The sequence below is a fragment of the Gymnoscopelus braueri genome (genome assembly GCF_963280865.1).
Source record: "Gymnoscopelus braueri genome assembly, chromosome: 24".
Classification (NCBI taxonomy): domain Eukaryota; kingdom Metazoa; phylum Chordata; class Actinopteri; order Myctophiformes; family Myctophidae; genus Gymnoscopelus; species Gymnoscopelus braueri.
The window spans coordinates 34283961-34301329 of NC_137626.1; the positions used below are offsets into that span (position 1 = coordinate 34283961).

At 41.3% G+C, this 17369-nt stretch overlaps 1 protein-coding gene across 1 annotated transcript in view; it reads right to left on the reverse strand.

The window, feature by feature from the left end:
* The window catches only part of LOC308080128 (protein NLRC3-like), a 206663-nt gene that overhangs the window by 180268 nt on the left and 9026 nt on the right, over window positions 1-17369 (reverse strand). The window contains exons 4-5 of the mRNA XM_080421887.1: window positions 15010-16774; window positions 14034-14204 (exon numbers count right to left, since the gene is read on the reverse strand). Of these exons, the coding sequence (XP_080278013.1) occupies window positions 14034-14204; window positions 15010-16774 (1936 nt within the window). The remainder of the gene's footprint in view (window positions 1-14033; window positions 14205-15009; window positions 16775-17369) is intronic.

The window sequence follows — 17369 nt, forward strand, 5'->3', positions numbered from 1 at the left end:
TGAATTGAAAGACGCTGATGATATTTCAGAAAATATCCAAGAAGCCTATAATAGGCCTACTTATTATGACAAGGATAAAAATGACTCGATGACTGACCTCATCACATTTTGGAGTGTGTGAACATACTGTATGAACATCATCATAATAAAAAGTTGCAATAAAAAGTTGTTTTATTCTTTTATTATGTTGGTTATTTGAACATTGACACAGAATCATACAGACATTTTGGAAAAACAGGCAGTGCATTCATCTTGTGACAAATGCACATTACATCTTTTTAAAGTAACTTGTGGCAAATTCAGAAAATAATGATCCCTCAGAGGACTAGAGAAGAGGGTTTGGGCCGCCTCATGGACCAAAACAGTCAATGGACTGTGTTTTAGGGGCGATGAGAGCTTGACCGTACTAACAAGATCCAAGGTAGCCTCTACTATACGCTCACACAGCGAAACACCTCTCACCATATATGAAAACTGATAAGAATAGTATGTGACCGGTTTTAGTCTACCGTCATATTGTTGCAATAATGTGCCGTTATAAAACTCCTTGTTCACATCAACTAGCAAAGTAAACTCTTTAGTCATATCTGGAATGCTTAGTCCGGGGACCATACGTACAGCAGTTTTTAATTTTTCGAACGAATTACTAGCCTCATGGGTCCAAGTCAATAGTTCATCTGTAACTGATCCTGTCCTAACAATGTCAGACAATGATTGAGTTAATTCTGCATACTCACGTATCCATTCTCTACAGAATCCGGTATCCCGTAAAAAACTAAGAAGTAATGTCTTAGTTAGAGGTTTTGGAGATGACAAAATGGCCTGTATCCTATCAATCCCAATTTCTATGTTATTTTGCGAGATCATCCGTCCTAAAAAACACACTTTTTGTTTTACTAATTGGAGTTTTGGACACATGGTGACTTTATGCCCCTGTAATGCCAAATACTTCAATAGAGCATTTGTATCTGAAACACAGGCCTCTTTAGATATGGAACACACCAATAAACGGTCTATATATTGTACCAAGGTTGAAGATTGTAAAAATACAAACCCAGACAGATTCTTCTGCAATGCATCTGACAAGATTGGTAGAGTTTCGATATAATCTGGGGGACCTCTAGTCCATTGGTACATCTCCCCTTTATAAGTAAAAGTGAAACAATATTCCGATGACGGATCAATAGTGATAGAGAAAAAAGCATTTGCTAATACGATAACACTAAACCATAATGATTCACTAGGAATAGCACTCCAGATTGTTCCAGGGTTAGGTTCTAAAGGTATACGTGCAAGTGTGTTCTCATATATCGGTCGTGTATCGTGAACATGCCATGATCCAGCGGTAGTGGGTAATAATGGCATATTACATTTAGAAGGTAGGACAGGTAAAATTATTTCATCCTTCAAGAGTTGGTCAATAATGGTAGTCATTTCCTCCTCAGTCTCACCCTGTAGTAGATATTGTCTCTTATCGGGTCTGACAGATCTGTATTCCCAGTTCCACATAGGACCAACAGATATCGGGGTGGCTCCTTTCATAAGACCCACATCGTATTTATGAGTTGTCCATAATTTCATAGGAACATCTTTTAAGGCAGGATGCATTTCACCAGGTAGATTCATGGTATCGATTGCACGGTTCTGACCCCATAGATTCATGGGATGATTAGTGTCCCCTGTAGTGTAGATGTCAGCAGAACATAAGAGAGAGATACCAGTTTTATAACTCCAACTCTTTTATTTTTTGCAAATTTAAAAAGATAATATTTGAAATGAGAAAATAAAATACTTACATGGTGCATCGGTCATAGCGACTGCTAAGTCTACTAAGCAGATTACGATGGATCCAAAGACCACTTCAGGTTCTCTAAGTCAGGCAATACTATCAATGACAGCAATGCTATATTTCCTGTACACTTTTTGGGACAACCAAGTCAAGTTCTCTAAGTCACTTCAGTCTATACTATCAATGCTATATTTTTCCTCTCAGGTTCTATAAGTCACTTCTGTCTATAAGACTTTGAGACCACATTATATACATGTTCTAGGACCACACCCACAGTGACGTGGGGGTAATTTTTATCAATGTATAGCCATGTTAGAGGGTTTTGTTAGTTAACTTTTAGGATATATATTGGATTATAAAGTGAATTTATTATTATTGTCACAGAATCTTTTCTATCATGATTTGATTGATCATTTTGAATTGACAATTATTGGACATTTTATTTCACAAAGTGTTCAGAAGAATACAAACATCAGTGTACACACTAGTATTAGTTACACATAAAACATCTTGTGAGCAATGTCTTGTATCCAATGAGAGCCTGTGAGCAATTACGGGTTAAGAGTCTTAAGAGTCTTTTGCTCAGGGACAAATTTCATGTCATCGACACATATGCATGGCAAGAGTCAGTGCAGTTAGTTAGTTAGATCAATCTTGATCTAATGAGACATCGGCGGGGTTGAAGCAGATAGAGTCCCAATGATCCACCAGCCAGTCCGTGCTGTAATCACCCCCATATTTGCCCCCATATTCACAATAATCAAGATAATTTTGATAATCGGTTAAGTATCTCTCTGTCGCCTCCTCTTCTTCGTTCTCCTCGTCTTCAGAAGCAGTAGTAGACCACGTCAATAGAGGCTCTATGTAATTCAACTGCTCTTCGTCCGTGAGGATTAGGCCATTAGCCTTATGCATGTCATACAAATCCACGGCATTACTGTATAACCGGTCATCGTTCATATCTGTAGGATACATAGTTTGTCCTGGAGCCAAAACATCCATGATAAATTGAAGTTGAGTGGATGTACACCTTCAGTTGTTTCTGTTTCGTTGTTCTGATGATAGATAGAACTAACCATAGAACCGGTTTAAATAGGCTATGCTTTACATGCGACACCTAGACCATTTGTTGAATGGCCAAATGGTGCCCTAGTAAGATCTATGACATCCCCCACATCCCCTGAATTAAACTCTTTAGATTCTGTATATATATATTCTATATATTCTATAATCTTATTATCTTCTTAGTAGATACTACTTACAATATATACACGGATATAAAACACTATAGACAAATAGTTTTCTATATACTTTTATTAACAATTTTCATCTTCTTAGTTCAATATCAATATTGAACTAAAAAACAGCCCCTAACACTTAGAAGTCTTTTAGAGCAGAAACATCTTACTTGTATCTTAAATATTGGTTCATAGGTATATAATACTGTATACATGGGGATGATCTGGTGTTAGAGAAGAGAGGAAAAGAGGAAAGATTGAGGGGAATGGGTGAGAGGCTAGAGGGTTAAGGTCATTTTACTAACATACTGTGTTGTTGTTGTCAATAGTTTCTGTCAGAGATTTACACCGAAGCAGTATTTTGGGAAAAACATGCGTATACACTACCAAAGCACTAGCATTTAACTATGTACGTACTTGATTGTTAAGTGGGTGTTGAACATTTTATTAGTAAAATATAGTGTATTTTTTTTCCCTACGTAAATTTTTTGTTTTGTGTAGACGTATTGATATTGTACAGTGGTGATGGTGTTATACATTTTGTGGAGAATGTTCAGATAGTTGAATTTGATATTGGGACATTTTGTGTGGTTGATGTAAACGTATGTTTTCTCATGCCAATAATGCCCCTTTGAATTGAATTGAATTGAGAAACGGGTGACTGCTGTGCTGATGACATGTTGGGCCACTCCTTTGCCAGTAGGTGTGAAAACCCTATGGATGGGGTGAGAACAATGATGGAGGGAGGGAGGGGGTAATGGAATCCCCCTTTCATAGTTTTTATTACAAAAACCCTTGTCTCATTGAGCTTGTAGATTTGCTATTTTCATATAATTTTTACATTTTTGTATAATTATAACCATTATAACATAGGTTTCATGAAATGTGTTCATGAAATGTGTTACATAGAGTTAATGATTAAATCAAATACACTGTCTCCCTGTTTGCAGTTGTGGGCCTCTGAGAGAACAATGCTCAAAAAACACCTCAGGTGTGAAAATGCCTCTGTCAGAGGAACCACAAGCCATGTCCCTAGGTACTTCCAACCATTGGTTGGATATAATCACCCAGCATGCATTTGTGAACTTTGGGCATGTTTGGGCTTAATAAGTTAGTTTTGAAAACAAATATATTGTTTAGGATAATGCATGGTGTCCCATTAAGGTTTTATCTAACGTAACAAAACATTAGAAGAGTGATAATGTGGTAAATTTTGGTATATTATTTTTAAAACCATGGGGTATAATGTTTGAGCATAGTGTCTAACCATATCCTCTCTTCCAATTACCTCAACTTGAGTCCTGTGCTTAGAATCCCCCTATGGTGGGGATCAGTCAGACTCCAACTTTAATCACTCTCATCGCTACGGCAGTTGTTTTAATGTTATTAATGTTCTTAAATAGTTTAGAATAGTAGAATAGTAAAAAATAAGCCTATGATATGACAAGTGAAGTATGTATGGTAAATTCTGATAGACCTATGTATGCCTGCAGTACCAGTGATGACCATTTAGTCCCTATATCATGGTATTTTGTATTTACACTCTAGCGTGGTAAATTCTGATAGACATATGCATGCCTGCAGTACCACTGATGACCATTTAGTCCCCATATCATTATATTTTGTATTTATCCCCTAATGATTTAAATTCTGCAGTACCCCTGATGGCCATTATCCATCCCAGAGATTAATTACGAGCCCCTACGTCCAGTAGCTGTCATAAGAACGGAGGGGTTCACTCTATGATCATCACACAATCACGGATCACCCATACGAAGTTGTCGCACACATAGAATTACAGATCTACAGTATAAGGGGCCATAGGCCCCCGGACCCCCCTGGTTGAATTAAAAAGCTGAGAAATAACCAGGTGTCAGCTCTTAGCTAACATTTGCCAGGTGTCAATTGGAAAAGGCTACAGCTGTCAGCTGTGAACTGTCAAGGCTGGAGACACAGTGACTACAGTGATTAATATGGAGAAGAGACAGAGAAGAGATAGAAAAAAAGAGAAAAAGAGAGGATTTTAAGAATGCATTAATTAATGAACGAATTAAATAATTAAATTCTAAATATACCTATTCGGATTAAATCTATTTATAATGATGTTATTAATAGAAAGGTTATTTTTATGTATATATTAATAGATATATATATATATAGATTAATATAAATAGATATGTGCGCAACAGCGCCACCTATTCCCCCAGTGGCCATAGGTGGTAGTTAAATGCCGCATAAAGGACACTACTGAGGCTCATCCAGGCATTCGAGCTCTAGTGTCGCACATGTAGGAACGTAAGAGAACATTCCCTTTATTGATCGTTTCACCTGGGGACCGCCCGCCCCTTACATACTGCGTCAGTCACACACACTGTTGTGTGCTGCAGGACCTACAAGCTCACAACAGTGTCACGCTGCAATGTGTTGTGAGCTTGTAGATATGCTAATCATTCTAGCACCCCCCCTACCTGCTTGCGATTAGCTGAATTCAGGAAGGCGACGCTCCTTCCTACCAAAAAGGTAGAGGTCACACCAAGGCAGAACTGCCAGTCAAAGCGATGACTGGCCAATCACAGTGCATGCTTGTTTCAGATCAAATGTAAACTGAGTGGATGGGAGGACGTCTACTCAAACTAAATGTGTCTTTGGGAACTTTTAAAAACTATCAAAAACAAAGAGTCAACAGTGGAGTTCATATCATGAAGATGCAATAGCCTACATTGACAATCTTCAATGATAAGACGACTGACACATTATTATAACTAGAAGTTCGGGCTGCTGCGCGGCCCTCACATCTAGCGTGACGTAGCATCCACGTTGCATCGCACATTCACCTCACAGGCACCTCACAGTGTGAGAGAGACCATTTTATGAAAGTTAGGGCAACGTCGCTTATAATTACTGGACATGGCAACACTGTGCTGAATCTCGCACTGAAAAGTCGGCCAATGTCGCTTATAATTAGCGGACATGGCAACACTGAGCATGCGTGCTTCTCTCTCTCTCTCTCTCTCTCTCTCTCTCTCTCTCTCTCTCTCTCTCTCTCTCTCTCTCTCTCTCTCTCTCTCTCTCTCTCTCTCTCTCTCTCTCTCTCTCTCTCTCTCTCTCTCTCTGGATTTGAAAGTCCGTCAGCATCACACACTCACACACAGGGCTGCCAAGTTTCAGGAAAATCTAGGAGTGAGACTTTAGGGTCATCACCTGCGAGCACGTGAAAATGTGCGTATTTGTTTGCATTTTTTTCCCCTTTTATTTCGGGTTTTTGTTACTTTAACTTGGTTAATTCGGTACAAATAAATTACTCCATGAAGGGTATATGTGTGGCAAAAAGGAAACGTCGCAGCCGACGGGCGGCGCAGAATGCATGTATGCATATTTATAGCAGAAAGAGCTTCACATTTAACGGCGAATCCGTTTTCCACCCGGTTGCTGTTTTTTTGCTCGGAGGATTTTCTTTTTCTTTTTTCTTCGTCCCAGAAGTGGGGGGGATATCACCCACTACGGCAAGCCTCAAGCAACAAGTTATGGAAATATATAATTAAATAAAAAAAATATTATAAAGGAGTGAGAGGGGGGGAAAAGTGTGTGAAATGACAAGTGTGGCGTGAGGCACGTGAAGAGGTTACATTTTGGACTCTCACTCTGAAAGGGTGAGACTTGGCAGCTCTGCACATGGTCTAGTTTTGCAGTGTAAACAGGTATTGTAATGGTGTAGTTTTAACAATTACAGTATAAACTGGTATTGTAATGGTCTAGTTTTGCAGTGTAAACAGGTATTGTAATGGTGTAGTTTTAACAATTACAGTATAAACTGGTATTGTAATGGTCTAGTTTTGCAGTGTAAACAGGTATTGTAATGGTGTAGTTTTATCAATTACAGTATAAACTGGTATTGTAATGATTAAGAGCTTCCACCAGTGGAACCTGGATTTGACCCATCATAGAACTTGTGTTCAATGTGATGAAATGTTTCTAAACCACATTGTCTTTGTCTTATATTAGTATTATTTATATTTTCTATTATAGTCTTAGAGCTTATTTCACAAATAAAGTCCCATCAGAAACTGAGCTTATTTCACAAATAAAGTCCCATCAGAAACTGAGTAGTGTGTTAGTCCATTATTTTGCATTAGTATTTTACATTCCATATTATCCTTTATTTCTAATTAGTATATACCTATACCTGCCCACTTTACATTTTTGCATAAAACTCTTACCTACAGTAATTCTGCATACTACATCTAACACCATTTCACATTTTCTTCAAGTGAAGTCACGTGACAAACAAGTATCAAACCGATTATTTATATCACATACCAATGATATTCCACTCTGTTTGCCTGTAAGTGGCTTCCAATTACATATGGCTTTAGTTTTAGTTATTTATTGTATCTATGCATAAAACACCATACATCATGAACGCAGTATTAGCTGTATTAGCCTACAAATTATGGTTATTAACATCTGCATTCAGAGTAGGATGTGAATAACTGAATGTCACATGCTGGTGTGTATGAGCTGTTCATCTAAATAGCTGGATGTGTGCTGCTTTGATTTCATGAATAAAACAGAATTCACACTTACTTTTTGGGCACTTTCTTAAACCTTGTTTCAGCCAACACACTCCAACATGTCCGACACTGCGGGTGGAAGAGAGACAAAGTCAGGTCTACATAGAAACGGGGGGCCCGATTCACTAAGCTGTTTTACGCCCATATTTTGAACGTAAAGGAATTTATGCAAGTTCCCACGAGTGTGATTCATCAATAATATTTTGTCCGTGATTTTTTACGGAGGACTTACACTGGACCAAAGCTTGCGTATGTCATTAGAATGCCTTATTCTTCATGCCAAATAAATTGCTATAGTGCCAAACCTCAAATAAAATATGTATGTGCCCAACATTTGTCAACACATGTGGGCAAAAAATAAATATATAGCCTAAACGATCTATTGCTTGTATGCATATTATAGACATGATGCAAATTAGATCCCTCAGCACTGTGTGGCCACAGTTTCGCCTATTAGACTTTCATCATGCTAACTACAATGTTGCGCTATTCATTTTCTATATTATTGACCATATTACATGAACGCATGTCTTACCATCTGACGAGGAAGGATACAGTATGGCTGAAATCTAGCTGTGTCCAGAACAGATCCATTCCCCATTCCGACGTAGGGCAGAGATATATTAATCATCTTTTTACCTCGGTAAAGTGTGCAATGTTCAGTAGAAAAGGCTTATTTAATATCCTTTCCATGTTTATTAGCCTATTTTTTGGTGGTGTGGTTAAACTTTTGTAAACTTCATATTCTCATCATATTACTCATTACGTTCAGCTGATCCCTCGTGCAATCGAGGGACTCGCTTCCAGACAGAGCAGATGTACACCGACGCCGACGACATCTGTATTTTTGACGAGAGACGAAGTTGAACTTCTTCAGCACCAGCTTTGCCAAATTTTGCGAGAGAAATAAGCAAACAGGTCTAGGAAAACAAGCCCAAAATAAGCAACTATAGGCACTAGACTAGGCCATTATGAGCTCCTTAAACCTATACGGTATACATTGATAGCCGATCTACAAGCTCACAACATGTCACATCGCGATGTGTTGAGAGCTTGTAGATCTGCCATTGTCTAGAGTTTGTAGATTTGCTATCGATGGCCAAAATGCAAAACCTCCTATGTGCAAATTTCATGATTTTCGGATTTCACTGTGGATGAGGACTATAGGCTATGCTGCACATGCTCAGTCTGTCTGCAAGATAGTCCCGCCCCTCATTTTGTCAGAAAAAGTCATTTGACTAAAACCTCCTATCTTGTTCAGTGCCAATTAGTGCTAAAATGTTGAAGCGCAAAGCCTCTTATCTGCACCAGAACTAGTTGAGCAGCAGACAGAGCTGAAACTTGGGAATTTTATGTTATGTAGACCGTCTTTCAGTTTGTAGTCATATATTATTTTCAAAATAAAAAAGTGTCTTCCCCCCTTACTAGTTAAGTATTTGTTAGTAACTCTGTCAAGTTAATTGCATTGCCTTGTTGATTGCTAATGATTAGTGTCAGATGGTGACACTTTTATCACACCAAGAGTGTGAGTTGATAAAAAAAAATAATGGTAATACTTGATACAGTACTTTAGAATGTCTTGATCTCAAAATGAGCATAAAAAAAGCATTATTTAACAAAAATAATGTTTGTTTGTAAGCCTAACTATTTCTAGGTAAAAACCTCCTATGTGCATCTATGTAGATAGGAGGTCATTTTTAGGTATAGATAGGAGGTTTTGGCATTGAACATTTTGAACTTGTGGTTAGAGGTTGTCATTGCTGCTTAAATGTGAACATCATTGTCATGATTTCTTATTAATTGCAGATCAAAATCACACGTGAACACCGTGGCGGCCAACAACCCTGTGAAAATATTGGGGTGTGTCGGTTGGGGGGTATGAGGGTATGGGGGTGGGATGGGGTTTGGAGTTATAGGGTGTGGGAGGTGTGGGGTGGTTGGGGGGGTATGGGGTGGGGGGTGCATGAGGGTTTGGGTGGGTGGAGTTTGGGGGTTGTGGTGTGCTGGTTGGGGGCATGGGGACCGGGGGTTCTGGGAGTGGGGGTAATGGGTTGGGTGGGATTTGGGGGTATGAGGGTATGGGGTGGGATGGGGTTTTGAGTTATGGGGGTTGTGAGGTGTGGGCTGGCAGTTGGGGGGTATGGGGTTTGTGGGAGTGGGGGAGTATTGCAGGTGGTGGAGTTGGGGGGTAGTGGGTATGGGGGGGATTATGTTGAGGGGGGCATAGGCCAGTTAGGCCAGATCATACAGGATAGGGTCTTTGTGATGCGAAAGTGTGGTCTAGCCAACACCAACTCAGGACTCCTGAAGTGGGATGGGGTTTTGAGTTAGGGAGGTGGAGAGGTGTGGGCTGGCAGTTGGGGGGGTGGGGGTTGTGGGAGTGGGGGAGTATTGCAGGTGGTGGAGTTGGGGGGGTAGGGGGTATGGGGGGGATTATGTTGAGGGAGGCATAGGCCAGTTAGGCCGGATCATACAGGATAGGGTCTTTGTGATGCGAAAGTGTGGTCTAGCCAACACCAACTCAGGACTACTGAAGTGGGATGGGGTTTTGAGTTATGGAGGTGGAGAGGTGTGGGCTGGCAGTTGGGGGGGGGTTGTGGGAGTGGGGGAGTATTGCAGGTGGTGAAGTTGGGGGTAGAGGGTATGGGGGGGATTATGTTGAGGGGGGCATGGGTCAGTTAGGCCGGATCATATAGAATAGGGTGTGAGTGTGGTCTAGCCAACACCAACTTGGGACTCCTGAATCGCTGCCCTTCACACTCTCCTATCTAGCATCAGGGTCTTGAGCTCTACAGTATTGTTGGCTAAGCTGTTACGCCGAAGTGCATCTACGTAGGTGGTGCACTTCTTGTCTCTTCTGGCTTTGCCCTGGGTTGGCTCTCATAGTGCTAGTTTGCTTGCCACTAGTTATGGGTCCCTGACGCAGTGCCCTGCCTCATCCTTCTCTCTCTGACTTTGTCTGTGACCCATGGTAGGTTCCTGTAGAGGACCACATTTCTGATGTGGTCCGTCCATGTGACTCCTAGTGCCATTCATAGCATTCTTGTGTAGACTCCATCCAAGGCCCTTTCCTGTTGTGCTGTGACGGTCCATGTCTCAGCCCCATACAGCAGTACTGACTCCACTGTAGCTATACGAACAGACGCCTCTTGAGGTCTTCTCCCATGTCTGATTTCCACACTCATCCCATGCAAGGCATTCCAGTCAAGTGCCCCCCGGACCTTCAGGTCCTGTTCCATTGAAGCAGTCCAGGCCCAGGTTATTAGAAGTCCTGGACTGCCTCAAGTAGCTTGTCTCCATCATCTGAACCATCTTCTCAGGAACTCCATAGGCCCGGAGAATGTTCATCAGATTCCCCCAGTGGATGGTGCCAAAAGCCTTTTCGAAGTCATGAAGGTGATCACCACTGAAAGATTCCGCTCCTTACTCCTTCCAGAATCCTCCTCAGCACCAGTATCTGCCCGAGTTTCTCATTACAGGGTCTAAGATGGGTCTAAGACGGTTGAGGATCTTCCTGTTAGCCGTCTTGGCAACTTGTGAGCTCAGGCTAATGCCTTGGTGAGTTCGCCTGACTTTGGTACTGGATCGATGATCATTTTGCTCCACAGCTTCGGCAGCTTGCTAGACGTGTGTGCTTGATAAAATCCAACACCACCTCGTCTATGGGCACATACATCAGAACCTCTGCTGTCACTCCATCTTCCCCGCAGCTCTTGCCTCACTTGATAGTAGCCTTGGCCCTCTGGTACTCATCCATGGTGAACCGTCTGGTTTGGGAAGGTCATGGAAGACAGGAGCATCGGATCATCCTCTTCTTCGGTTGAAGGAGGATTTCCTAGGAGTGTTTTGAAGTGCTGGTACCATGTTTCAACTCGTTCCTCTGCGCTTTCTCCCCAGATCTTGGAAGTCAGAGAAGAGCTTCTGCCAGAAATGTCATTGATGAGCTTCCAGCTCTTGCCATGTTTCTGGTTAACATGCACCTCTTTAATGTCCCTGATCTTTTGGGTCAGCACCCGTTGTTCCAGTTGCATACACTTGATATAGCTCCTCCTTCCTCCGCTTATATTCCTCCCTCAGACCCTCTCCTTTTGGTCAGCGACAAAGTCCCTGTGTGCTGCTCTCATCTCCTCCCTGGCTGTGGTGATTCTAGGGTCAAGGCATCCGTCTTTCCTCCTTGCTTAAAGGCTCTTTAAGACATTCAATGATCTTACATATTATTCCACTATCCACACCGGACACAAGGTTGGTGATCCAGTTGTATGAGTTAGGGGAGTTGGAGGGCATGAGGGTTTGGGTGGGTGGGGTTTGGGGGGTGTGTTGTGCTGGTTGGGGGGAATGGGGGTTGTGGGAGTGGGAGGGTATTTCAGGTGGTGGAGTTGCGGGTATAGGGGGGATTATGTCGAGGGGTGCCTGGGCCAGTTGTTTTGTAGTCCACCTAATGGGTGGGGTTTGGGGGGTGTGTTGTGCTGGTTGGGGGGAATGGGGGTTGTGGGAGTGGGGGGGTATTTCAGGTGGTGGAGTTGAGGGTATAGGGGGGATTATGTCGAGGGGTGCCTGGGCCAGTTGTTTTGTAGTCCACCTAATTGTTGTTGTTTTTGGAAAAAAGCGTATACAGTCTACTAACCATTTCATACCATTGAAAATGACCTAGCGTATACCCACGACCACACGCATCTTGTGCAGGGAATTATTATTGTATACCTCAGAAAACAAACCTAGACCACACCACTGATGCAACTGTTTGCAGCTGTAAATGTATGTATTTACAGCCTGTACTATTTATCATTATTTAGTTATGCAATCACTTAACATCACAGTGCAAAAGCTCCTATCTGCAGAATTATTCAGGAAAAGTGGGGGAAAACCTCCTATCTGCATTTGCAATATGAGATCAGTGTAATTAACATATAATATTGTAATATAATCCAGAAATACAGAAACGGTGAATTATGTGATGGGTATCATAAAAAAATAGCATTGTGCAAAAAAGATACAACATTTTGCAGTTTTCTTTTTCATTTTCCCAACAATGTTAATTTTTCAGATAGGAGGTTTTGCGTTTTGGCCATCGCTATGTTCTAGAGCTTGTAAATATGCTATTTTCTAGAGCTTGTAGATCTGCTATTTTCTAGAGCTTGTAGAGCTGCTATTTAAAAAAATCTTGAAATAAAATGTGGAATATTTGGACAATAACACAAATGTGGTATGGAGGGCAATAGCTGCAGACTAAAGCTGAAAAAAACAAACTTTAACATTCTAAATCTATGTAGTCAGTGTTTTCTGAGGAGAGCAACGTGACGAAATTAGTTCATATAGGGGCCGGGCAAAAGGCGTGGCCAAGCTTAGGCGGAAGTAGTTCCGGTGGCCATGAATGTTAATTCTGTATAACTTTATTCAATATAACTAACACTGTGGTGGTTGGAGGTGGTCTCCTTACTCTTCTATTGAAACATTTAGGTCCTGTGGTCGGGTATCACACCTACTTGTTGAACAGAAATGGAAATAACTTGCGTTCCAAAAATGTGCTCTCCATTATAGCTAAATCTGTCCATATAAATGAGGAGAACTAAATCTGCATCTAATCTAATGTTTAATCAAATACTTATAAGCAATATTATACATGTTACCATGTTATTGTGTGCTGCTTTGCTTGACATGGGCTGTATTTCTAAGTTCTTACTTAAATCATGTGTGGATATGTTTTCATTATTTTTTCTGAGCATGGATCTACCATGATACATCTCTAAATATAAATACTGTGGCTGCAATGTTCTTTTATGTAATTCATTAAACTCACAGCTGTATAAGTTCTATAATGTCAAGTACATTCTCCCACAGACAAATATCTGTATGTTTTATATTATAGGATCAGGTCTTTACTGTAATGACTGCCTACAGGCCAGTTCAGATCAAAGATTCAGGAAGGGGACATTCACACACAGATCAAGTCTGTAATACCTAAGAGTGTCGAGTCTACTGTGTGGGTCCTCCCGAACAGCAGAAAGCAGTGCCACGCCTGAGTCTCCTGGATGATTGTTTCTCATGTCCAACACCCTCAAATGGGAGGGATTGGACTTCAGAGCTGAGGCCAGAGAAGAAAAGCCTTTCTCTGTGACCTGACACCCTGACAACCTACACACCCACCCACCCCCCCCCCCCCCCCCCACACACACACACGCACACACACACACACACACACACACACACACACACACACACACACACACACACACACACACACACACACACACACACACACACACACACACACACACACACACACACACACAGTGAAAAGTTTCACACATGTTCCTGCATTAAATAAAGACATTATTATTGTCTGTTAAAAACTAAAAGAGTCTACTTCTCAGAATAAACTTTATAAACACTTATTTAAAATTGTCACTTGTTCAACACAATTTCAGGAACACTTACCTGAGAGTTTCCAGTGTACAGTCTGGACTCCCCAGTCCAGCAGACAACAGATCTACTCCTGAATCGTGTATGTCATTGTTACATAGGTCCAACTCTCTCAGGCTAGAGTTGGAGCTGAGAACGGATGACAACTCCTTACAGCATCCCTCTGAAAGGTTACAGCCACTCAACCTGAAGAATTATTAGTGACAATATGTTTTTTATGTTATTTTCTGTAAAATAAATATCACATAATATATTAAATGTGTCGAGTTATCAGTGCACATACATGGCTTTGTTAATATTTGTTCTGAGCATGGATCTAACACAACTGTGATATATCTCTAAATAGAAATGCTGTGGCTGCAATGTTCTTTTATAGTCATTCATTAATCTCACAGCTATATAAGGTCAGTAATACAAAGTACATTCTCCCACAGATAAATATCTGTATGTTTTATATTATAGCATCAGGTCTTTACTGTAATGACAGCCTACAGGCCATTTCAGATCAAAGATTCACGAAGAGATGGGGACATTTACACACAGATCAAGTCTAACTTGACAGTAGACTGGACACCTAAGAGTGTCCAGTCTACTGTGTGGATCCTGCCGAACAGCGCGTGCGCACGCACGCACGCACACACACACACACACACACACACACACACACACACACACACACACACACACACACACACACACACACACACACACACACACACACACACACACACACACACACACATAAAAACACATGTTCTTGCATTAAATATAGAAAGTTTTTTTGTCTGTTAAAAACAAAAAGAGTCTACTTCTCAGAATAAACTTAAATACACTTATTTTAAATCGTCAATTGTTCAACACAATTTCAGGAATACTTATTTTTACTTATTTTTGAAGGAGTATTAGTGACAATATTTTTTTGTATATTATTTTCTTCAAAATAAATATCACATATTATATAGTAATTGTGTCAAGTTATCAGTGCACCTACATGGCTCTGTTGGAGGCCTTGAGCACTGGTAGCAGCCTCAGAAGAGCCTCCTCTGAAGCACAGTATTTCTTAAGGTCAAACATGTCCAGCTCCTTTTCTGAAGAAAGCAACATGAAGACCAGAGCTGACCACTGAGCAGAAGAGAGCTTGTCTGTGGAGAGACTTCCTGACGTCAGGTACTGTTGGATGTCCTCCTCTAAAGAATGATCATTCAGCTCATTCAGACAGTGGAACAGATTGATGCTTTTCTCTGGAGAGGGATTGTCTCTGATCTTCTCCTTGATGTAGTTGATTGTTTTATGATTGGTCTGGAACGTATTTCCTGTCTGTTTCAGCAGTCTTCGCAGGAGTGTCTGGTTGGTGTCCAATGAGAGGCCCAGCAGGAAACGGAGAAACAAGTCCAGGTGTCCATTTGGACTCTGTAAGGCCTTATCTACAGCACTCTGGTAGAGGTCATTTAACTCAGAGGTTGTTTGTTGTTCTGACAGTACGTTGACACCAGTGTTGACGAAGGAATGAAAGACATAAAGAGCAGCGAGAAACTCCTGAACACTCAGATGAACAAAGCAGAACACCTTGTCTTCGTACAACCCACACTCCTCTTTAAAGACTTGCGTGAACACTCCTGAATACACTGAGGCATCTCTGATATCAATGCCACACTCGCTCAGGTCATCTTCATAGAAGATCAAGTTACCTTTCTCCAGCTGTTCAAAAGACAGTTTTCCCAAAGACAGAATGGCCTTACTATTCCCGTCAGAAAGTGCCCGAGCTGAGCCATGATACTTGACATTCTTCTGTTTGGATTGAACCACCATGAAGTGGAGGTACATCGCAGTCAGGGTCTTTGGCAGCAGTCCTTTCTCCTCTGTTCTAAAAATGTCCTCCAGAACGGCAGCAGTGATCCAACAAAAGACTGGAATGTGACACATGATGTGGAGGCTCCGTGATGCCTTGATGTGTGAGATGAATGCCATGGCCTGGTTCTCATCACTGAATCTCTTCATGAAGTACTCCTCCTTCTGGGGATCAGTGAACCCCCTCACCTCTGTCACCCTGTCAACATACTCAGAAGGGATCTGATCGGATGCTGCAGGTCGTGAGGTTATCCAGATGTGAGCAGAGGGAAGCAGGTTCCCCATAATTAGGTTTGTCAGGAGCACGTCCACTGAAGTTGGCTTCGTGACATCAGTCCAGATCTCATTGTTCTTGAAGTCTAAAGGAATCCGAAACTCATCTAATCCATCCAAGATGAACGCAACTTGGGACCCCTTTAAGCTGGAGATGTCTGCTTCCTTGTTTCCACCAAAAAAATGATGAAGAAGTCCTACTAAGCTGTAATTCTTCTTTACCAAATTCAGCTCTCGGAAAGTGAATGGAAACATGAAGTGGATATTCTGGTTGGCTTTGTCCTCTGCCCAGTCTAGAGCGCACTTCTGAGTTAGGACTGTTTTACCAATGCCAGCCACTCCCTTCGTCATCACTGTTCTGACTGGTTCATCTGTTCCAGGTAAAGGTTTAAAGATGTCTTCAGATTGTATTGTAGTTTCTGGTCTAGCTGGTTTATTGGATGCTGCTTCAATCTGTCTGACCTCATGTTCTTTATTGACCTCTCCACTCCCTCCCTCTGTGATGTAGAGCTCTGTGAAGATCTGATTCAGAGGTGTTTTTTGTTTTCCCTCTTTTGCAATCCACTCAGATAAACACTCACACTTCTTCTTCAGATTAGACTTGAGTTGTCGTTGACTGACAGCTGCAAGGGTTTCTAAAAAAAAGAAAAAAAGAAAGGAAAACACCAATAATAATAATACAAATTCATTAGCTTTAGACCTACTTGTTCCCGCAGGGGAAAGTCTGTTTTCTTTGTCAGACATGGGCGCAGGGGGAAACAGTTAGGGGGTTAAGTGTCTTGCTTAGGGACATAAATTGCCAGGGCTGGGAATCAAACATGATACCTTCTGTTACCCAGGCAGCCCTCTACCCACTAAGCTACGGCCGCTCAATGAGATGCTAAAGATGATTTAGATAATTTTTCATGTAAAAGGTGCAGAATATAAGCATTCCTAAAATACTATTATGATTGTGAAATAATCATTTGAGTCGTTTAGTTGAACCTTATTTGTGTTGCTTCCGTTTTCGCTCGGTGAGGTACGTTATTTCCCTAAACAGACACTTTGATGGGCAGGCACTGTGTTACAATGGTGCAAACTGCATGAGTGCTGCCTCACAGACATTACTTATTACGCTGAATATTGTCTACAGCAACTTTAATGTAAATGAGACCAAACACATCAACCAGATGGCAATTGAAAAATGTTGCCTTTTTGACTTGACATGATGTAAGAAGCGAGGTATTGATC